This window comes from Stegostoma tigrinum, chromosome 10, assembly GCF_030684315.1.
Source record: "Stegostoma tigrinum isolate sSteTig4 chromosome 10, sSteTig4.hap1, whole genome shotgun sequence".
Classification (NCBI taxonomy): Eukaryota; Metazoa; Chordata; class Chondrichthyes; order Orectolobiformes; family Stegostomatidae; genus Stegostoma; species Stegostoma tigrinum.
The window spans coordinates 88,530,452-88,553,757 of record NC_081363.1 but is presented as its reverse complement, the minus strand read 5'-3'; the positions used below and the strand labels follow the sequence as shown (position 1 = coordinate 88,553,757).

Sequence of the window (23,306 nt, the reverse complement as noted above, 5' to 3'; positions counted from 1 at the left end):
GTGCCCAATACCATTGTGTGGATACGGTGCACCATGCTGCGTTATGGTTACAGTGCCTAAAACTGTGGAATGGGTATAATGTACAAGACCGTGGAGTAGATACAGTGGCAAATGCTTTGGAGTGAGCATGGTATCCAGTGTTGTGGAATAGCTGCAGTGTCCAGTATATTAGACTATATACAATTTACAATGTTGTTGATAGGATACAGTGAAGAAGGTAGTGAGCAGTGGTATGGAGTTTGTCGGGCTTGTAGTTAATTCCGTAGATAAAGTGCCCAGTGCTGTGGAATGGGTACAGTGCCCAGTGTTATACAGTAAACACAGTGTCCAGTGTTAGGCAGTGGGCACAGTGTTCAGTGTTGTGCAGTGGGTACAGTCTCTAACTGTGAGCAATGGATACAGTTTCCAGTGTTGGGCAGTGGATACAGTGTCTAGAGTTGTGTAGCGAGCGTAATGTCCAGCGTTGGACAGCAGGCACAGTGTCCAACGTTATACGGTCGGCAAAGTCGGTCCAGAGTGGTACAGTGTCCGGTGTCCCTCAGTGGGCGCACTGACAATGGAAAGAGGGCGAAGCTGTGGGTTGATAGTGACCAATGAGTGCTGTGTCTCCGCCCCCAAATGCTGTGCTGCGCTTTGATTGGCAGTAGCCTGACTGTATGAGTCCGCAGTCGGCTGTTCACTTCCATTGGAGCAAGATGGCGACCGTGCTTCAGGTTCCCAGTCCTAGTCCTGGCACCGGCACCAGAACCAGCCCCCTGAAAGCGTGAGTCCAGCCAGGGAGACTTGGCCACACAGACATGCACACTGAGATTTGGGGGGGGTGCCGGCTGCCGGCCTTGGCCGGAATACCATGCCACCTGGCTTGGCCCCACTGATCGCCACATTCGGCCGGCGGAGGGTGTAGCCAGCAGCTCATTGACAGCTTCACCGCTAGAGCTGAGGCCAAGAAGATGGGGGTTTATGTCCTGAATAATATGTTCGGTTGGAAGGACACTGGGTGACTGGGAGGATGGACAGAGGTGGGTGCTGTACTGGGTGTGGTGTCTGACCAGAAAGCTGCTGCCCCTGTGTATCTGAATGGGGTCTGGAGGGAGCGAATGTTGTTGACCATCTGCAGAGAAATATTTGTTACCCATTGCTGCCGTTTTACTGCTTAGTCTCTCCAAGAGTGAAATGAATTGCTACTTCATCGCAGTTAGTTGCGTGCACGTGAAAGCCTGTTTGTATTTTGATTTTGATTTTGATCTGCAACAGTGTGGCGGGATCTCCTAGATGCTGTATCAGCTTTTTTGCAGGATACGAGCTGTAGTGTTTTCCTCATTGTTAAACTGTCTTTTATTGTTTAAAAAGTGACTGTCTCATTTACTAATGAACTTCGGAGGTCAGCTTTTCAAACTCTGCATTCACCACCTGTGTAAGGTCATTCTAGGGATTAGTTAGCTCAGTTGGCTCCTTGAGATTATTACCAACAGTGAGAGTTTAATTCTTGCACTAGTTGAGATTACTATGAAGGACATTCTCCCTGCACCTTTTCCCCTCGCCTTGAAGTGTGATCACTCTTGGTAAACCACTAGTAGCCATCGCTCATGAGAGTAGCCTTGTAGTCTGGTAGGATGCCCTGAACTTCTAATTATTTATTGATGCCTTTTGCTGTTGATACTTAACTACACCTACTAGGATATCTGCTGTCATGGTGTGCTATCATCCAAGTCATCAATTGAATCGTTGAAAATTTCACGTCACTGTTCTGTGATCAGGTCCTGATGAAATGCTGTTTCAGTTTGTTTTTGTTAGAACAGGAATTGTCCTGAACAACCTTGAACTCTGTTAAACCTGAAGTAAGGTTCTGACTAAGTGTCATTGGTCCCAAAAGGTTGGCGCTGCTGTATCTTCAGATGGTGCTAGATCTGCTGAGTTTCTCCAGCAATTTCTGTTTTTGATTCAAAATTCTCCTTTCTGGGTGTTTACTAATACAATTCCCAATTCATTTGGCCTGGGGTTTACTCACCCAACTTCAAATTTTTCAACCTTGCGTTTTATATACTTCAATACTGCGTCCAGTTCTGGGCGCCCTATTATAGGAAAGATGTGGATGCTTTGGAGAGGGTTCAGAGGAGGTTTACCAGGATGCTGCCTGGACTGGAGGGCTTATCTTATGAAGAGAGGTTGACTGAGCTCGGTCTCTTTTCATTGGAGAAAAGGAGGAGGAGAGGGGACCTAATTGAGGTATACAAGATAATGAGAGGCATAGATAGAGTCGATAGCCAGAGACTATTTCCCAGGGCAGAAATGGCTAGCACGAGGGGTCATAGTTTTAAGCTGGTTGGTGGAAAGTATAGAGGGGATGTCAGAGGCAGGTTCTTTACGCAGAGAGTTGTGAGAGCATGGAATGCGTTGCCAGCAGCAGTTGTGGAAGCAAGGTCATTGGGGTTATTTAAGAGACTGCTGGACATGCATATGGTCACAGAAATTTGAGGGTGCATCCATGAGGATCAATGGTCGGCACAACATTGTGGGCTGAAGGGCCTGTTCTGTGCTGTACTGTTCTATGTTCTATGTTCTAATGGGCTTGGCCTCTGTCTGTCTGTCATTTCTTCCAATCTGACAATCTTCCGATACCTCTTCAATTCTGGCATCTTGTACGTTTGTGCTCTTCTTCTGACGTCTTTTAGCTACCCTGCTTTCTGTTGACCTCTTCTTCTAGAACACCCTCTTTAATTTTCTCCACTTTTTCACCCCTCTCTACTACTTCAAAGCACTTGTTAAGATTGGGCTCTCTTGAAATGTTGATTTCTAATTTTTTAACATCTCCTTATGTAGTTAACTGTTTAATAACCAATTAATTTGGCTTAATTTTCACACCTGTGAAGCATCTTGGCCTGGTTTGCGAGGGTGTTGCTGGTTAGGCAGCATTTATTGCTTATCCTGAATTACCCAGAGGGCAGTTCAGAATGAGACACATTGGAGTCACATGTAGGCCAGACCAGGCAATGGTGGCAGTTTCCTCCACTAAAGAACATTAATGAACCATGTGAGGGTTTTTACGACAATCGGCAACGGATTCATGGTCATCATTAGAATTTTAATTCCAGATATCTTATCGAATTCAAATCCTACCATCTGCCTTGGTGCAATTCAAACCCAGCTCCCCAGAATGTTACCTGGGTCTCTGGAATAATGTTCTAGTGATAATGCCACTAGGCAGCATTGTAAAAGCTTCAGTAATTATCTGAAGTGAAAAAGATTAGTGAAGACAAATGGAAGCCCCTTACAGTCAGAAACAAGAAAAGTTTTTTACAAATGGGGAATCAAAGAGATGATGGACCGTTTAAGTGCATATTACTGGTTATGCCTCCTAAAGAGGACAGATAGCATCCCAAATATTTTGGGTTAATGGCCTAGTGAAGGGGAGGAACTGAATGAAATCAGAATTAGTAGGGAAACAGTGTTGGAGAAATTAAGACTGATAAATCTCCAAGGCCCGAAAATCCTGTAATGCCACTACTTGTAAAAGAAGGTAAGGAGGGGGGGGAGAAAGAAAACAGGAATTCTGGGCCAGTTAGCCTGACGTTGCAGAACTGTTGGTTATTTTTCAGTGCCACTTCAGTGAGGTTCAAGCTAGATGTAATAACTGCAGAGGCCCATGTCTTGCCACCTAGTGAGTGGAGGTAGATATAGGGGAGACGTCTGAGGTAGGTTCTTTACTCAGAGAAGTCAGGACATGGAATGCATTGCTGGAGAGGCTAGTGGAGTTAGCCTTGTTAGGGCATTTAAGCAGCCATTAGATAAGCGTATAGATGGTAGTATCAGGTAGGGGTGGGGTTAGAGAGATCTTAGGATTAGTGTAAAAGTTTGGCACAACATCGTGGGCTGAAGGGGCTGTACTGCGCTATAGTGTACTGTTCTGTGTTCTATGTCATCCTTTATTTACATGTGCACAGTAGATGGGCTCCAGCCAGCTCAGAATCGGACCCTAGACTGAGGAGACCTTCTGAATCTCCTGTTTATCTGTTAACCAGGGCTCCCTAAATGGCTGTTTAACTCCAGTCAAGAATTGTCAATGAGATCCACCAGCCCTCATTCCAGTCATAACCTTTCCCTATTAAATGCAGGGATGTTGGTTTTTCCTTCTAGCTTCTCCTGTGATGACCTTGCCTAGGTTCAGTTCCTCTGAGTCATGACGTAAACACTAATGGTGTGTCCGGGACTGTAGCCCATCTTGTGGAAAGACTGCCAACATTGTCAAAGGCCCTTTCACCCCGTCAGTGCTCTCCCACATTCTCTTTCATCAGGCAGATGGTACAGAAGTTTGAACACAGCAAGGACTGCTTCCCTGTTGTTAGACTGAATGGACTGTGACTTCTTTGCGCACCTGCTGTATGCCTCACTATGATCTGTAGACCCTTGTTTGCTATGAATTGCCTGTACTGCTTGCAAGACAAAGCTTTTCACTGTATTAGGACATATGTGACTACAATAAATCAAATCTTCCCATAATAATAATTCTCTGATCCAAAGAAATGCTTAAGCTTCACAACAGACATGGGAACGGGAGCTCCTTTGGTCACCCTCATGTTATCTTCTGATGGGTGTAACCTGGTTTTAACACTCACCCAAGTAGGTCATTTGGGGTGTCTGGAGCTCACCTTTTTTTCCCTCTTCTAAGGCATATGCCCACCTGGGAGGAACATTTTAATCACTGTCCAAGTGTTCTTTATTGATCTTTCATTCGCATATCATCCAGATAAATGGCAATTTGGGGTATCCCCTGTGAAATATTCTGCATTTTCCCCTGGAAAAGGGCACAGACTGAGATATCCCAAATGGTAGTCTCATATATTGGTACAAACTGTTATGGCTACAAATTGTAGCATACATCTGGGACTCCTCATGTAGGTGTAGCTCATATCCAACTTAGGGACAGCCCCCTGCTGGTTTTGTGCACAAGGTCTGTGTGAACAATTGTGTATTTATACAGTTGTGAGAAGCACTTTACACTTGCTTAAAATCCCCACAAAGGTGAACCAAGCCATCAGGCTTTACAGTTGGTACTACCTAGCTGTGCAAACTGCATTTGTTGGATGATTCCTTTGCTTTCCAGCCTCTTGTTTTCTGACTCTACTTTTTTGCCTGTAAGGCAAGTATCAGTGGGAGGACTTTACAGAATCTCTGAATTGTTTCTTGCTCAACATGTAAGGTCGTCTTGGTCCTTTGATAGTCCCTGAACTTTCCTGAAGAATGTCTGGGTACTTCGATCTTCACTCGAGCAGCCATGTTCTAATTGAAAAATGTTGAGCCACCCAAGGTGAATCTCTCTGAACCAATTTCCAATCCGTCAAGCTTACCCCTGAGCCTTTTACTACGATCAGTGGTAACTGCAACTTTTTCTCAAAGGAACAGGGGTTGTACCCTTAATTTGTAATGGTTCCCTGGTATAGGTTCTTGCTCTCTAGCCAAGGCCTTGCGTAAATGTAAGGGTTGGAGTCCAGAGCAAATCCTGGTTCTGTTACAGCCGCACTGGCATTGACCTCCATTTTGATTTGGATCTATGCAATTTAACAGTTCCAAGCCACATGTATGTGGACTTGCCAGGGTGTGCAGCTTCCTGTATAATGGTTTGAGTTCTTTTACTCATGTCAGGCCTTGAGTCTGAATGTTATAGAAGCTGCCAACGGCTTGCCGACCCAGATCCTGAAGAATGTGTTAGCCACTAGGCTAAGGCTCTGTTTTGTTTTGGGGTGACCTGGGGTCTCCCTGCTCAGGATATTGCCTACACTCAAGCGGTGTTCTCCAATCTCAGTTGGACAGGTGAGGTGCCCACTTCCAGTGGGATGTTTTATAACTCTGATGCTCTGGTTGGCACACTTTCTAACAGCAAACCCAGTTGTCGTGCCCATTTTGATGTCCAGTTGGGCTTCAGCTGGTGGGTGCTCTTTCATGGTTATGTCAGTGATCTCACATACCAAATGGTGTCTCAGCATCTCATTGAGCATTAACCCAAAATCGTATGCCTCTATCAATTGACTTAACCTCATCAAAAGTCCTGATACAGATTCCCCTGGTTCTCAAACTGCTGAGTAAAGCTGATAACATCTCTGAATTGGGAGACACTTCTGGTTGTAATATTCCTTAGCTAAATCCATCAACTCTTGGAAGGTTTTAACATCTGTTGCCTTTTGAGAGCGGCTCCTATGATGGTAGATGATGTGGATCTGCAAGCAGTCAGAAGACTTGCCCGGTGGGGCAGATGAAAAGCAGTGCCATTGCCCAGGAAAATATAATGCATTCCTTCCACTTAGTGGGCCTTTGTTGGCAGGATCAAATAAGTCAAGCTTCCCAAATAGACATGAATCCAGAAATGCTTGCTTCAATTCAAGTTGAGTGAATTTTCTTCAGGAGCAAACTTTTTTTTTTCTCTCCTCATCTCTGAAATAACTGCACAGAGGGCAGTATCCTGTTACCAAGTTATCTTTTACTTGTGCATGGTAGATGTGCTCTGACTAGCCAGCTCAGTGTCAGTCCCTGGACTGAGGAGACATTCTGAACCTCTCTCTTTACATCTATCAGCCAGGGCTCCCTGAGTGGGGATGTAAACCTGAGCCAACCATGATCTGTCAATGAGATCCATCTGGCCCTCATTCCAATGAGGTTTTTTGATTATAATCCTGTTTACCAGTCAGAGTAACCCTATTATCAGTTTGGACTTTGAACAGTTTTTACAAGCATAGAATTTGAGCTGTTGAATGCAGGAAAAGGTCTTGTCTAACAAGGTACTTGATGTGTCCCACTTAATAATATGTTGATACATGACATTTTAACACAAAAAAATAAGCCGATATGCATCTCAGGAGCATTCTAATAGAAGTAAGATTTGACAGTGAAACAGATATTTGGGGCTGATTACCAAGAGCTTGATCTGACAGCGAAGGAACTGCAGATACTGGATAATCTGTGATAACAAGGTGTCGAGCTGGATGAACACAGCAGGCCAAGCAGCATCAGAGGAGCAGGAAGGCCAATGTTTCGGGTCTAGGCTGAAAATTCAGCTACAGTTGGGCTATAGGGGCAGTCTTAAAGGAGTGAAGTGATCTGAAGAAGTACAAGAGGGGTGATCCTAGAATTTGGTAGATGGTATGGCTACCAGCTGGCTTTCGGTTAAACCCTGGGGCGCTCAAGAAGCTAGAACTAAAAGAAAGCAGATATCTTGAGTTCTAAGGCTGGAGAATGCCCCAATGAATGGAGGCAAGGCCATAGAGGAATAGAAAAATAAAGGGTGAGAATGTTAAATTGTAGACCTGTCTTAAGCTGGATCCAGCGTAGGTTAGTGATCAGAAGGTGAATGGAACTTGGTTCAGGTTAAGCAGAAAGCCTTTTTTTCTTTTGGTTTTAGGTGATCTTGTGTTTTATGGAAGGAACAATGTTGAAGCTGACTGGGCTTTTCGTTGGGACAGGCGATGTTGGGTGAAGTTACAAGTGTGAAAAGAAGCTGCTTTTGTAATTGTGTATCTAAAAACCATTTTCTTTTTTGGACAGTTCAAAAAGGAGTTACAAAGAGTTTTAATTCCTTAGCATAATTAGCTTGATATTCTATAGCAAGAAAATATAGCTGTAATATTTAGGAAAAAAAAATTTCTCTAACTTGTGTATATAACTGTATGCTCGAGTAATTCTCATATACAGTGTCTCTAATTTGGAGCAAATGAATCATTAGTATGTATTGTCAGCCTTCCTGAATGATAGTCTATATGAAAACCAGTGTTTCTTATTTGTATATCTTGCCTGTTTTGAGAAGCACTGGTGAGTTGAGTTAGTGTACTGTCTGTTAGGAAACTGATGTCCATGCAGTTGTCCAAGGATAAGTGTGCTTCATTTTTTTTTAAACTGAGTGGCAGGGAGTGAAAGTATTACTTTTGCCCACTAGCATGTTTTCTAAACAAATGTTCAATTTATTTTTTTGGGGGACCGTAGTCAGTTGTACCAAACTACTGTATTTTCTTAACCCTTGTGAATTCCATTCTGTTTCAATGAATGTATTTTCCTCCTTATTCTGATTTTGGTGCTTTCTGTCAGCCATTTTCCAGTAAGCTGGCAGGTTTTATACTGTTCCTATTGGCTTCGTGGACAAGTGTTTTGTGGAAGGTTGCAATCTCCTAGGTTAGTGATCAGGTGTTATGCCAAACCTGCCAACCCCAACCCCAGCCACCACCCACAAAATAAAATCCTTTAATTATGGTTAGTTTGTATCTCTCTAGCTTAATGGGCCTGCAGCTTTTTATGCCTTCAGAAAGCCAGCTCATGGGTTCAAGAGTTGTTGGTTGGATGACCTGGCGGATTTGTTAAAATTGCTTTTGTGGAATCCTTCTCTTCCTCCCCCACCCAAATGATCATGGGTCATGCATAACAGAATATTTTTACGGTTGACAATCACCAAAGACAGAACGATGAAGACCTTGTTTGTTCAGTTTTTTTAAAGCTATTTGATTTTGATGCAGCTGGAGAATTTATGAACTTTTCCCTATTCCAGATTACAAAGCATTAATTCTTGTGTTTATGGGGATCTCTAGTAAAGCCAGCCTTTAGTTGCCTCGAGAAAACGTTGGCAGCCCAACCTTTCAAAATAACATAGTCTGTAGTGAAGGTACACCAGTGCTTTGAGGGGTTTGTTGGGGGGAGGGGGGTGTGGGAGGGAGGAGGAGGGTAGTGGAGGGTGGAGGAAGATTCCAGGATTTTTGAGCCAGCAACAACAACATAGTTCCAGTCAATGGTGTGTGACTTGGATGAAAAATTGAACTCCTGTGCTCCTGTCCTCCCACACCGAACTGTCGTAGGTTTGGGAGCTGCTTCTGAAACTTTAACAATTTTGCTGCATGCACCTTTTGGATGCACACTGAGGTATAGGAAACAAATGTTGAAGATGGGGATGGGGTGAAGAAAAAAGACTGAATTTTTTTTATTTCTTCTTTAGCTGGGTCCTTTTGGAGCAGTGCTCATCCAGGCAAGTGCAGAGTATTCCATCACATGGCTGATTTTTGTGTCTTAGATTGTGAGAATCGGGAGATCAATTGTACACTGCAAAATTCCCAGCCTCTGATCATCTGTTGTAGCCATAGTATTTATGATTCATATAATTCAGCTTCCACTCTGTTCCCCAGGGTGTTAAGGGTGGGGGACTGACTGACAGACAAGGGTTAGTTTTTTTTTAAAACAAAAATGTTGTGCTGAACATAATACCAAATTAAACTAATCCCTTCTGCCTGCCCTTGGTCCATATTGCTCCATTGCTTGTGGCTGAGAATGATCATCGCAGTGGTTCAGGGAGACATCGCAACTGTACAGCAATTTGGAGAGAACCTGGTGTCAAGATGTGGCCAAGACCAAAACACTACATTTGGTGTTTCCTGCCCTCCCTCCTTTTTAAGAAAAGAAAAAGGGGGCTCTGAAGAACATGACTAGCAAGGTAACAGTAGAAGGGAGCAGCCATTAAGAGTTAGGTAAGTGTTAGACTGGAAGTGCTGAGCCCTTTGAAATTTTTCCAGAAGCGCCAACATAAAGATGAAGGCTCAAATACAGAATGCTAACTTGCAAAGAACAGGAAAAGAAGCATACAAAGTGGTGAAACCAGTTCTCGGCTGCAAGGAGCTGATTCACGAGTCTTGCTTGAAGGAAACAAAGTAAGTCCATAAGGATGCCTGCTGAAGAGTTAATGGAATGTGATTCTGATAAATTGCTCTGCACCACGAAACAAGTTGGCACCATCTGGTTTCAAGATGATGTGACAGCTAGAATGATGCCTGCAGAAAGAATGTGTGACTCTGAAGTTTTGGACACCGGTGCTTCATGCAGCATCATGGTCTCTCAGATCTATTTGCAATAACTTAATGATTTTCCAAATGTAGTCCTTTTTTTTCTTTTTGAAGGTAAAGTTGGCAGTATGATACAACAGTAGTCGATACAAGAGGGCAAGCCAAACTAAAAGCCTACTCCAACATTGACAAGAGATCTGCAGTTCCAGATGGTAGACAGTGAAGGAAAATCAAAATCTAATTTGCTCAGTTAAATCTACAGCTCATGTTTGTAAACCCAAAACCAGAAAAGGGCAGTGTTTCACAGCTGAGCAGGACCTACAAAGCGGTCGTTTTATTTTAACATAGAACATTACAGCACAGTACATGCCCTTCAGCCCTCAGTTGTGCCGACCTGTCGTACCACTCTGAAGCCCATCTAACCTACTCTATTCCATGTACATCCATATGCTTGTCCAATGATGACTTAAATGTACTTAAAGTTGGCAAATCTACGACCGTTGCAAGCAAAGCGTTCCATTCCCTTACTACCCTCTGAGTAAAGAAACTACCTCTGACATCTGTCCGATATCTTTCACCCCTCAGTTTAAAGCTATGCCCCCTCATGCTCGCTGTCACCATCCTAGGAAAAAGGCTCTCCCTATCTTACACTCTGATTATTTTATGTTTCAAATAAGTCACCTCTCAACCTTCTTCTCTCGAACAAGAACAGCCTCAAGTCCCTCAGCCTTTGCTCGTAATACCTTCCCTCCGTACCAGGCAACATCCTAGTAAATCTCCTCTGCACCCTTTCCAAAGCTTCCACGTGCTTATAATGCGGTGACCAGACTGTACACAATACTCCAAGTGCGGCTGCACCAGAGTTTTGTACAGCTTCACCATAACCTCTTGGTTCCGGAATGCGATCCCTCTATTAATAAAAGCTAAAACACTGTATGCCTTCTTAACAGCCCGGTCAACCTGGGTGGCAACTTTCAAGGAACTGTGTACACGGACACTGAGATCTCTCTCTGATCATCTACACTACTAAGAATCTTACCATTAGCCCTGTACTTTGCCTTCTGGTTACTCCTACCAAAATGCATCACCTCACACTTGTCTGCATTAAACTCCATTTGTCACCTCTCAGCCCAGCTCTGCAGCTTATCTATGTCTCTCTGCAACCTACAGCATCCTTCATCACTATCCACAACTCCACTGACCTTAGTGTTGTCTGCAAACTTATTAACCCATCCTTCTACGCCCTCATCCAGGTCATTTATAAAAATGACAAACAGCAGTGGACCCAACACCGACCCTTGCGGTACACCACTAGTAACTGGTCTCCAGGATGATCACTTCTCATCAACGACCACCCTCTGTCTTCTTTCAGCAAGCCAATTTCCGATCCAAACTGCTATATCTCCCACAATTCCAATCCTCCGCATTTTGTACAATAGCCTATTGTGGGGAACCATATCGAACGCCTTGCTGAAATCCATATACACCACATCAACCGGTTTACTCTCATCCACCTGTTTGGTCACCTTCTCATAGAACTCAAGGTTTGTGAGGCACGACCTTCCCTTCTCAAAACCGTGCTGACTATCCCTAATCAATTTATTCTTTTCTAGATGATTATAAATCCTATCCCTTATAACCTTTTCCAACACTTTACCAACAACTGAGGTAAGGCTCACTGGTCTATAATTACCAGGGTTGTCTCTACTCCCATTCTTGAAGAGGGGAACCACGTTTGCTATCCTCCAGTCTTCTGGCACTATTCCTGTAGACAATGACTAGTTAAGGATCAATACCAAAGGCTCGGCAATCTCGCTCCCTGGAAACATCTAAATCCTGGAACCTGGAACCCGCAATAACCATTCCTGTCCCTGCTCTAGCCATGTCTCTGAAATGGCCACAACATTGAAGTTATTTTGCACAGATATTACTTTACTTTTTTTTTGAGACAATATTCCATGTAATGTCAGCTCCAGGCTTTTGCTAAGGAGGGTTCCGGTTGCCCTCCAGTCCAGCTTGAAAGATGCAATCAATTGAGAACTCCTACAGACTGGATTTGCAGCGTGGCTGAAAAAATCTTGAAAGCTGAGGACATGTATAAATAGATATTTTGATGTAACTTGTAAAGGCAAAGTTCTTTGTTCCCTTTTGGATGTTAGGGGTGATTTTGCCAGTAAATGGTTGTTTTCATCCAGGCTTACTTTTGAATTATGTGGCATTTGGAGATTGTGTGCATGCAGCTTAGCTTGGCTGCAGCAAAAGAGTATCAACTGAAAGCACACAGCCTCAAAAGTGGTGAATGATCAGCTAATGGATGTGGCGATAGTACATACAGACACACGAAAATAGCCATTTCACACTCTGGTTAGAATCTAATGAGGTTGAGAGAGAGAGCTCATTGGATGAATATGATGATGCGCATTCGAAAAATGAAGTGATTATGACCAGCCGTGTACTTAGTGAAAGCACTTCATCCTAATCTTGAGATGAGAGAGGTAGTAACCAACAGATATGAAAGCAGTGCTACAATTATTGGATTTGTGACTACCTAGTGACATTCTTACATAAGTGTGTACAAATTGAGGGTGGTGGGAATCTGGGATTTACTGTCTTGTAAAGTGGTATAAGCAGAAAGCTTCTTAAATACTTAAATCCGCATTTGTAACATCAAGGCTTTCGGGCCAAATGCTAGAAATGGGATTTGAATAATGAAATGGCGTGTGGGGTTTTCTTTTTTTAAAATCCTACACATGGGACAGATGTGCAGTCTGAAGTGAGGAGAAGTTACTTTTTGGAAAAGTAGTATTGATATGGTCAGTGAACTTGAGTTGCAAAAAATGGGTTTCACAGCAGAAGAGCGCAAGTCAGGAAGTGTGCCAGAGATTGGTTTTTTTTTCAGTAAGGCAATTTTTTTTCTAATGACATCGAACAGCCTTTTATACTCTCTATATCTGTATTCTTCAAACTTGGACTACATGGGTCAGTGAATGAGCAATTCAAATTCAACAACTTAATGAGCTGTGCAAAGGGTGCCCTTGGTTTTGGTGGGGAATGCTGTGGGGTGAAGAGTAATTTTGTTGCCTTGGAGCAAGCTGGAGGGGTCCATGTGGGTTATGACTTCTGAAGTTTACAAATTTTAAGTTTGTTTAATATTTGCAATTTGTCATTCAGCTTATGGAGCTTGCTCTAGAAGGTGCAGGGGATGGATGGTTGGTTGAAGACTTCATGCTGAACAAGCTGATAGCTGACAGCTGTAACAAGCAAGTACAACATTAAGTTAGTGACCACGTTTTAAGCACTTTGCATTCTGTACTTTGTTTGTTTTTTGTAATCCTAATACATATTTTCTTAATGAAATACTGAGGTTTTTAATTTGTGTTTTGACCTGTAAGATAGGTTTGCAAATTTTAGTGCACATTTTTGATATGAAATGTGATCTGTGGCTTAATTAAGATATTAACTCTCTCTTTACAGTTTCCCCAGGCTCTTGGATATTTTGGCACGATGTAAGTGGTACTAGTTTGTAGGATTAGTTATTTTACATTTTATGGCAGTGCAGTAGAAACACTTCAGTGACTAAGTGTCCCCAAAATTATAAGGAGTGAAGGAGCCATCTTTCCTGGTATTCATGTTTTTGACCACAATTTTGAAAAACGCTTCCTTGAAACTGGCCTGTAGGTGAAAATAGAATTGGTCTTTTGTGGACAGTAATCCACTGGACCACAATACTGAGACTTCAAAACATAGAACAGTACAGCACAGAACAGGCCCTTCAGCCCACGACGTTGTGCCGACCATTGATCCTCATGTATGTACCCTCAAATTTTTGTGACCATATGCATGTCCAGCAGTCTCTTAAATGACCCCAATGACCTTGCTTCCACAACTGCTGCTGGCAACGCATTCCATGCTCTCACAACTCTGTGTAAAGAACCCGCCTCTGACAACCCCTCTATACTTTCCTCCAACCAGCTTAAAACTATGACCCCTCGTGTTAGCCTTTTCTGCCCTGGGAAATAGTGTCTGGCTATCAACTCTATCTATGCCTCTCATTATCTTGTATACCTCAACTAGGTCCCCTTTTCTCCAATGAAAACCATTGTAGAATGCCCACTTAAAAGAGAATTTATTGTGTGCATGTTGCATCTAAGGGACACAACCACATCTATCCGCTCTAAACTTCATAACTGAAACTCTCCAAGCCGTACGATATCCCCCGGCAAATCTCCTCTGCACCCTCTCCTATAATGTGGACTCCACAACTGCACACAGTAAATCCGGCCCAAACAAATGTTTCTTGTATAGTTCCAGCATCGCCTCCTGCTCTGAGTCTAAAGATTTGACTAATAAAGGAAAGCATCCTATATGCTGTTTTAGCCATTTTTATCCATCTGTCATGATACCTTTTAAGGGACTTGTACATGTGTATTAAGGTCCCTCTGATCCCTGGTGTTTCCCAGCCTTTTGCCATTCATCATGTATTCCCTTGTAATGCATTTGGGCAAGATAAACAAGACCTCACACCTACCTGGATTGAATTCCATTTGCCACTGATCTGCCCAGTCTGATTACATCCTCCTGTGGTCTAAGGCTTTCCTCCCTATTTTAGCTGCCCCATCAATTTTCTTTCCCACACGCTTTTGTCGTTTCCCTATTTATACTACTGTATGAAGTATTGCATTTGTGAAGTGACAGGAATGTTCTGCTCCCTTCCCTAAGTAGTGTTTGCTTGCATCAAATGTTTAAGTGCAGTCCCAGGCAAAATGACACTGTCTACTGAGTAGGAATAACATTTTTTTTCATTTTCCATGAGTGCTGACTCCAGTTTGGATGACCACTGAAAGCAGTTTTGTGTACTTTAATTTGGAAAATTAGCTAACCTTCCGATTGTATGTTTTCTCTTGTTTTCTTTCTTCTTTCCCTCGTTTTCTTTCTTGCTTTACTCCTGTGCCACCTTCTGTCCCTCTTGCCCCTTGTTAGGCTCTTCAATTTTTTTTTTTATTTTTATGTATAGTGTAATAGTTCTTCAATCTCTATGTTGGTTGTCAAATAGACCTCTCTCTAGTGTCTAAGACTCCTCTTAATATGCTTATTCACTCTACATGTAATAAACTAGTTCAGAAACAACAAAACTACAAAAGGTCATGTCATTTCTGACCCTGTATCATTTGTAGCTGAAGATTAGAATTGTATTTTGAAGCTCTTATGCCGCATTGATTTATGAAGGTGACTTGGATGCTTCTTTGGCTTTTTTTTTGGAGACACTTAATGTAACCACTAGGGACTCTTCATAAACACCTGTGATCTGCAAACTAAGGTGCTTGCTCCAGTGCTTTGAGAGAGCAGGATGTGCTTACATTAATGGTTCATCTTCTTCCCTTCTGTTGCCACAATGTTTTTCTACACTACTAGTGCCTTGAAGGGCAGACAGAAAATTGGCATTGCATAGCTCTGGGAGGATGATGCCCAGTGGGTTTTTCTTCCGGTTCCATCACCCCATTTGACTACTTGACATTAGCTATGCTTTACAATGTGTTTTTGGCTTGTATACTCTATAGGTTTTGTTTTGTCTTCGTAGGATGACATTATGTAAGATATCAGTTGTCTTTCTGCATTGTCCAACATTCCTATATTTAAAAGTCTTGGTGATCACTGGTACAAGAACTGTTTCTGGTGTGAATCATGCTGATAGCATTCAGCACTGCACATACGTTCTAATCGTATATGTCGAACTCTCCTGTCTAATAAATCTTCAATGTTTTGAGACAGCAGCTGATACCATTAACATTCTCAAAAACAACTCCACCTGAGTTTCAGTGCCCAGGAGACTTAGTAGACTGGGAATGCTCTTAAATCACCACTTTTCTACTTGCAGTTGGGCTGTCGGGGACATTGTGTGCAGGCTTAATGTGTAAGAATCTCCCTCTGGAATCCAGAGTCCGCTTAGGACGTTATCCTTTTGTAGTATTGCTTAGTTCTTTTTTTCCCCCTTTTTTAATTTCATTATTTAACAGCAGCCAAAGTCTACACATTTTAACAATTTTGAAAAAAGCTGATTTTAAATCAAATCAAGTTCACTAGTATTATTTGTATGACTCCAAATTCAAGCTAACTAGACAGATACTGGAAGAAAATAGGAGTATCCAGTCACTGATTTAACCGGTAGCTCTTAAATTTTTTTCCAGTATAGTTGTAACTTCTTTGTCAATACCTAGACTTCCACAAAGGAATCGTTTTGAGAGCACAGGAATTTTAGTCTTGGAATGCAGTGAACAAGAGGGTAGTTGTCTGCAACTGATATGGTATGACATAAAGGGGCCTTGGGATCATATTTCATGAACTTGTGTGTGGAGTCTGAGGAGGTAGGGGAAGCCCTAAATGAGTTTTTTTGCTTCTGTCTTTACGAAAGAAACAAACTTTTGTGGTGAATGAAACCTTTTAAAGAGCAGGTGTGCATGCTGGAATGGATAGAGTTAGACGAAGCTGATGTGCTGAAAATTTTGTCAAACATTAAGGTTGACAAGTCGCCAGGCCCGGACCAGGTTTGTCCTTGGCTGCTTTGGGAAACGAGAAATGCAATTGCTTCACCACTTGCGAAGATCTCTGCATCCTCGCTCTCCACTGGAGTCGTACCTGAGGACTGGAGAGAGGCAAATGTAACTCCTCCTTTCAAGAAAGGAAATAGGGAAATCCCCAGCAATTACAGACCAGTAAGTCTCATCACGTCTGTCGTCTGGAAGGTGTTAGAAAGGATTCTGAGGGATAGGATTTATGACCATCTGGAAGAGCATGGCTTGATTAAATGCGGTCAACACGGCTTTGAGAGGGGCAGGTCATGCCTCACAAAACTTATTGAGTTCTTTGAGATGTGACTAGAAAAGTTGATGAGGGTCGAGCTGTGGATGTGGTGTATATGGACTTCAGCAGGGCATTTGATAAGGTTCCCCATGGTAGGCTCATTCAGAAGGTCAGGAAGAATGGGATAAAGGGGAACTTAGCTGTCTGGATACAGAATTGGCAGGCCAACAGAAGACAGTGAGTGGTAGTAGAAGGAAAATATTCTGCCTGGAAGTCAGTGGTGAGTGGCGTCCCACAGGGCTCTGTCCTTGGGCCTCCACTGTTTGTAATTTTAATGGCTTGGATGAGGGGATTGAAGGATGGGTCAGCAAGTTTGCAGACGACACGAAGGTTGGAGGTGTCGTTGACAGTATAGAGGGCTGTTGTAGGCTGCAGCGGGACATTGACAGGATGCAGAGATGGGCTGAGAGGTGGCAGATGGAGTTCAACCTGGATAAATGCGAGGTGATGCATTTTGGAAGGTCGAATTTGAAAGCCGAGTACAGGATTAAGGATGGGATTCTTGGCAGTGTGGAGGAACAGAGGGATCTTGGTGTGCAGATACGTAGATCCCTTAAATTGGCCACCCAAGTGGACAGGGTTGTTAAGAAAGCATATGGTGTTTTGGCTTTCATTAGCAGGGGGATTGAGTTTAAGAGTCGTGAGATCTTGTTGCAGCTCTCTAAAACTTTGGTTAGACCGCACTTAGAATACTGCGTCCAGTTCTGGTCACCCTATTATAGGAAAGATGTGGATGCTTTGGAGAGGGTTCAGAGGAGGTTTACCAGGATGCTGCCTGGACTGGAGGGCTTATGTTATGAAGAGAGGTTGACTGAGCTCGGACTTTTTTCATTGGAGAAAAGGAGGAGGAGAGGGGACCTAATTGAGGTATACAAGATAATGAGAGGCATAGATAGAGTTGATAGCCAGAGATTATTTCCCAGGGCAGAAAAGGCTAACACGAGGGGTCATAGTTTTAAGCTGGTTGGAGGAAAGTATAGAGGGGTTGTCAGAGGCGGGCTCTTTACACAGAGTTGTGAGAGCATGGAATGCGTTGCCAGCAGCAGTTGTGGAAGCAAGGTCATTGGGGACATTTAAGAGACTGCTGGACATGCATATGGTCACAAAAATTTGAGGGTGCGTACATGAGGATCAATGGTCGGCACAACGTCGTGGGCTGAAGGGCCTGTTCTGTGCTGTACTGTTCTATGAACTCAACCAGTGCTTGAAAAGCACTGTCTGGTTTGCAAAAATTGTTTCAACAGAACTGTAAGGGTTTTGGAGTAGATGACAACTAAAACTGTGAATGTTTAAACACTGAGTTTGTTTACCTTCTAACTTGATGTTATTGAGGTCCTGTTCTATCTCTTACCAAATCTTGTTCACCTTTCACCTTGTGATCTCTTGATTAATCAGCACCTTGGTTTTTAGATTCCTGTCGTCTTTGTTTCCAGCGCCTCTTCACCCTCTATCTCCAATCTCTTTCAGCCCCACAACAGCAGGGTTACACTAGCTACCTTCCAGTCCATAGTAACTGTCACACAGCCTGTAGGTTCACTTTTTTTTTTTTTGTTCGACCAGTTTTGTTTTGTCAAACTTAAAGAATCCCTAAAATGTGGAAACAGGCCTTCAGCCCAACAAGTCCTCACTGCCCCTGAACACATCCTACCCAAACCCTATAACCCACCTAACCGACACATTCCTGAACACTACGAGCAATTTAGCATGGCCAATCCACCTAGTCTGCACATTTTTCAACTGTGGGCGCAAACAGGAGCACGCAGAGGAAACCCACACAGACACTGGGAAAATCTACTAACTCCATGTAGTCAGTTGCCTGAATCAAACCCAGGTCCCTGGTGCTGTGAGGCACCAGTGCTAACCACTGAGGCACCATGCCGCCCAAAAGATCAGTTTAGAAGTGTGAAGAAATTGTATCAGAGCCAGGTAAGGGCCGATCCTACAATCTCCTGATCTGTAATCGGGTGCATTCTCTATTGTGCCACTGGTCCCATGTGGTACATCCATTACTCCTAGAGCGGCGACTCCTTAAGTACTGAGTTATAGATTATCAGGCCCTAGGGTTTTATAAGTCTTTGCCTTAACTTGCCTGCCAACACTGAGTTCTCCCCCATATCTTTTTTTTGCAATGTTATTGGAGTCCTCATTTTGAAAACAGAATAAAAATGCATATTTAGTTAGTCTGGCGTCTCTTTTTGAACACTATAATTTTCTGTTTCTGACTGTAGAGAACCCATACTTGTCATTCCAGATCTGTTTTATTTTCTTCTTTTCACACACCTATGAACTGATTTTTGAAAAAGCTTTCAGATCTCCCTGCAAACTTATACTCTATACCCCCTCACGCCACCAGGTTGACAGGGCTGTTAAGAAGGCATAGTGTTTTTAGCTCTTATTAATAGAGGGATCGAGTTCCAGAACCAAGAGGTTATAGTGAAGCTGTACAAAACTCTGGGCTACACTTGGAGTATTGTGTACAGTTCTGGTCACTGCATTATAAGAAGGATGTGGAAGCTTTGGAGAGGGTGCAGAGGAGATTTACTAGGATGTTGCCTGGTATGGAGGGAAGGTCTTACGAGGAAAGGCTGAGGGACTTGAGACTGTTTTCGTTAGAGAAGAAGGTTGAGAGGTGACTTAATTGAAACACATAAAATAATCAGAGGGTTGGATAGGGAGAGCCTTTTTCCTAGGATGGTGACAGCGAGCACGAGGGTGGCATAGCTTTAAATTGAGGGTTGAAAGATATAGGACTGATGTCAGAGGTGGTTTCTTTACTCAGAGTAGTAAGGCAATGGAACGCTTTGCCTGCAACGGTAGTAGATTCGCCAACTTTAGGTACATTTCAGTCATCATTGGACAAGCATATGGACGTACATGGAATAGTGTAGGTTAGATGGGCTTGAGATTGGTATGACAGGTCGGCACAACATCGCAGGCCGAAGGGTCTGTACTGTGCTGTAATGTTCTGTGCCAATTTCTTTGAACTCCTTTTGCTGAAATTTTATCTGCTTCAAATCCTCAAGTCTGTTGCTTTTTTTTTTGTTGAGCCAATTTGAATGCCCCTTCCTTGGATTTAATATTATCCCTAATTTCCCTTGTGTGCTATTGTGGGGCCACCTCTTCTTCTGATTTATGTTTTTTGCCCAAGACTGGAATGAACAGTTCCTCCCTGGCACCCTTCCCATGTTGCCATTGTCTATTTGGTGCCATTCCTTTAAGTTACGTTCCTCTTCCTTAGATTAATATGTCCGTGCAATTTTTAGAATTTTATTGCATTATGGTTGTTCTTTCCGAAGGGACCTCCCACAGCTAGACTGCCAACTATTTCTCTCTAATTACACTATATATCTGGTCTAGAATGGCCTATAATGTACTGTAAGTAAAGAATTGGTGGGGAGGGGGGAAATGCAGATACTGGAAATCAGAAACTCAAGCAGAAATTGTTGGGAAAAATTCTTGCAGTCTGGCAGCATCTGTAGGCAGAAATTATTTAATGTTTCAGGTTCGCCCCCCCCCCCCCCCCCCCCCAGGAGGTGGTGCTGGTGATAGTAGTTGGCCCATTTTTTGAAAAGATGAGGGAGTTATGAGCCCTAATAACCCAATCAGGGATGGAGTGGGGAATCTGTATCTGTATCTTGTCTAGCAATTGACTCAAGAACGAGGTATGTAAGGCCCATATAATGTACTCTAATGTTATTAGTTGCATTATGTCATATGTTTTGTACATAGTTTCTAGGTTTGGCTGTGATTATTATGTTGGTCACAAGGTAAAGGCCAGCATCTCAAAGTCGTAGCATTGCACAGTACTGAAGAGGTCCTTCAGACCATCTCTAGTCTGTACCTGCAAAAATGCAATACTAGGCCCATAACATTCAAGGTTATGGCACTTTCAAATCCTCATCCAACTACTTTTTTTCAATATTTTTGAAAGGTTGTGAGGTTACCAGCCTCATCAACCACCCAGGCAATGCATTCCAGCCCCCACCACCCTCTGAGAAAATATTATCTTCAAATCGCTTCTAAACAACATACCTTTCACTTTTAAAATTATGTTCCCTTGTTATTGATCATTCATTGGAGAACACCTGATTTCTATTAACACTGTCTGTATCCCTCAACCTATTTTTATACACCTCTATCAGGCCACTCCTCAACCTTCTCTGGTTCTGAGAACCATGCAAATTGCAAAGACAAAATCCCTTCCCCCACGTGCCATTTCTGAAGAAGGGTCCTGACCTGAAACGTCAGCTTTCCTGCTTCTCTGCTGCCTAGCCTGTTGTGTTCCTCCAGCTGAACACTTATCCAAACAAGTCCAGCTTGCAATGAAAATAATAGGCAAATGCTTCTTTCGTAAACGTTAGAGCCATTCAATCCAACTACGGAACATTGGGTATAGTCTGTAGAATGTGTTAAAACTGTAGTCTATTCAAATGGGAGGAAACAGGAGAGGAGCAAGTGACTTTTGTTAATGGCACTGTGGGCACAGGCATAAGTTTAAATGAGACTAACGTCTCCTGATTTCAAAACATTCTCCAAGATTGAGTATCTCCACGAAGAGTATTACCAATCCAAACCCCTGAATTTTATAGCACTGCAGGGTTAGTTTAACTAGGAGAACTCCAGTGGAGATCAGTGTCACTTTCATAGTGAGGTTCCAGGAAATTGCAGAGTATTGCGATTTGGGTCTGTATTAAATGACACACCTTAAAATTGTTTGTTTTTGGTACATGACATTAATGAAGCCGTACAAGAGCTGATGTTGTAAAAAATCAAATGCTTTTCTTAAAACTCATTGGAGATTGCTTTGCTGCAGCAAAGCATATAGAACGGTGCTCAGGAATTGCAAAGGGCTTGGAGCAGCTCTGTCCACCAACTTGAAGGTGGAAAATTTAGTGAGGAGGGGGTAAACAAGCCACAGGAACCAGAAGAACCACAACTTGCTTAAAAGTGCCAGGATATTCATGATAGAAGATCCTGTAACAGGCCAGACCTGGTATCCACCTGTAAACAGAGATAGGTGAAACAATGGGTTTCAGGATTAAGTCCTTGTGAAATAAGTCAAACAGTAACTGCCTCATTAGAAAAATCTCAACAAATTGAGCTATGTCACTGTGATGGAGTAATGCAAAAAATTATCACTAACATGACTTTTGGTAACTTTAAGTGAATTACTTCCATCTTCTAAAAGACATAAGGGGAGGGATGTAACACTTTGTCCTTTTAAGGACAAGTGCCATGGGAGAAATTGTGATCTAGTTCAATCCAGGATAGAGTGGAGTATCTGCATAAGGCATGTGAGATTTTGCACAGCAGGTGCATTGGGGAGCGGGCTCTTAAAGGCTCTGTGTGTGACAACTAATGGCACTTATAAAACAACCATTCAATACTCTGAATTAGTTAGTCATCAGACCCGAGCTTTTTTCTGTTTCTCCATATGGTAAAGGCAAGAAATAGGTTAAGGAGGCACTAGTAGGTATACTCTATAGACTTAGTAATAGTAGCTATAACGTAGGACAGATAATAAGTCTAGCAATTAATGAGCATGTAACAAAAGCAGTATATTAATCCAAGGGTGACTTTAAACGTAGCAATAATGTGGAATTCAGCATTCTGTTTGAGAGCAAGAGTCTTGAGTCAGAAACAACCTGTATTAAAACTTAAAAAAGAATTAAGACTAGGAAAGGAGGTTAGTAACAAAGACATTTTAGCAACAATAGCACATAATGATTCTTAAGCACATAATGATTCTTAAAAGATGTTTTAAGAATCATTAAAATATGTCCTAGTTACAGATGGGTTCTCTGAAGGGGATGATTCAACCAAGGATAACCAAGAAAGTTAAGGATGAGCTCATCCTTAAAGAAGAAACGTTATGTGCAGTTGCTATTGTGTGCTGTTCTAAATCCACATCTAAGAGGGGTGTCATAGCATAGAAAGGGTGCACAGAGATTTACCACAATGTTGCCTGGGCTATGAAGACAGACTGGACGCACTGGGGTTGCTTTCCATAGAGCGGGGTGGGGGGGACATGACTTGAGATGTTTAAAACTTTGAGGGGCATAGGGTGGACAGGATGGTACGTTTTCCCTTTTGATGGAATTGGTGACTGAGCGCATACCTTTTTTATGGTAAGGGACAGAGGTGTTTTTTTTTTCTCCCTCATCTCCTCTAAACTTTGCCACCCCCCTGGGTAAACAATCTAGAACTCCGCCTACAAACATGGTTGGGGGAGAAACCCTTAACATTTAAATATTTAGTGTGTGTGTGTGTGTGTTGCTGGAGGAACACAGCAGACCTGGCGGCAGCATCAGGAACAGGAATGCTGACGTTTTGGGTTGTCTGTATGTCTCCTCCCCCACCTATCCGACTCTCTGATCTTACTGACCAACCCCCACCATTGCCTGCACCCACCTGCCTTATCCCAGTCCCGTTCCTCCCCTCACTCCTTATTTCAGAGCCCCCTGTGGGGTTGAAGTTTGTTTTTGTGATTGGAAAGGTGTCCAGTGGGGTCCCACAGAAGTCAGTGTTTGGAGCCCTTGCTGGTTGTGGTATACGAAGATTTAGATTCCAGGAAGATGTACAAGGACTGGTCAGGTTGGCTGCTCAGAGGCAAATGGAGTTCCATCTGGGTAAGTGTCAGGTTTA

At 42.8% G+C, this 23,306-nt stretch overlaps 1 protein-coding gene across 4 annotated transcripts in view; it reads left to right on the top strand.

The window, feature by feature from the left end:
• Positions 1-23,306, top strand: part of dpf3 (double PHD fingers 3) — a 216,620-nt gene that overhangs the window by 90,592 nt on the left and 102,722 nt on the right. Inside the window, exon 1 of one of the 4 annotated variants that reach the window (XM_048537144.2) lies at positions 676-763. The exons of the other annotated variants lie outside the window; for them this stretch is intronic. Within the exon in view, the coding sequence (XP_048393101.1) occupies positions 696-763 (68 nt within the window). The 5' untranslated portion in view covers positions 676-695. Of the gene's footprint in view, positions 1-675; positions 764-23,306 lie in introns of those variants that run through there. 4 annotated transcript variants of the gene reach the window in all.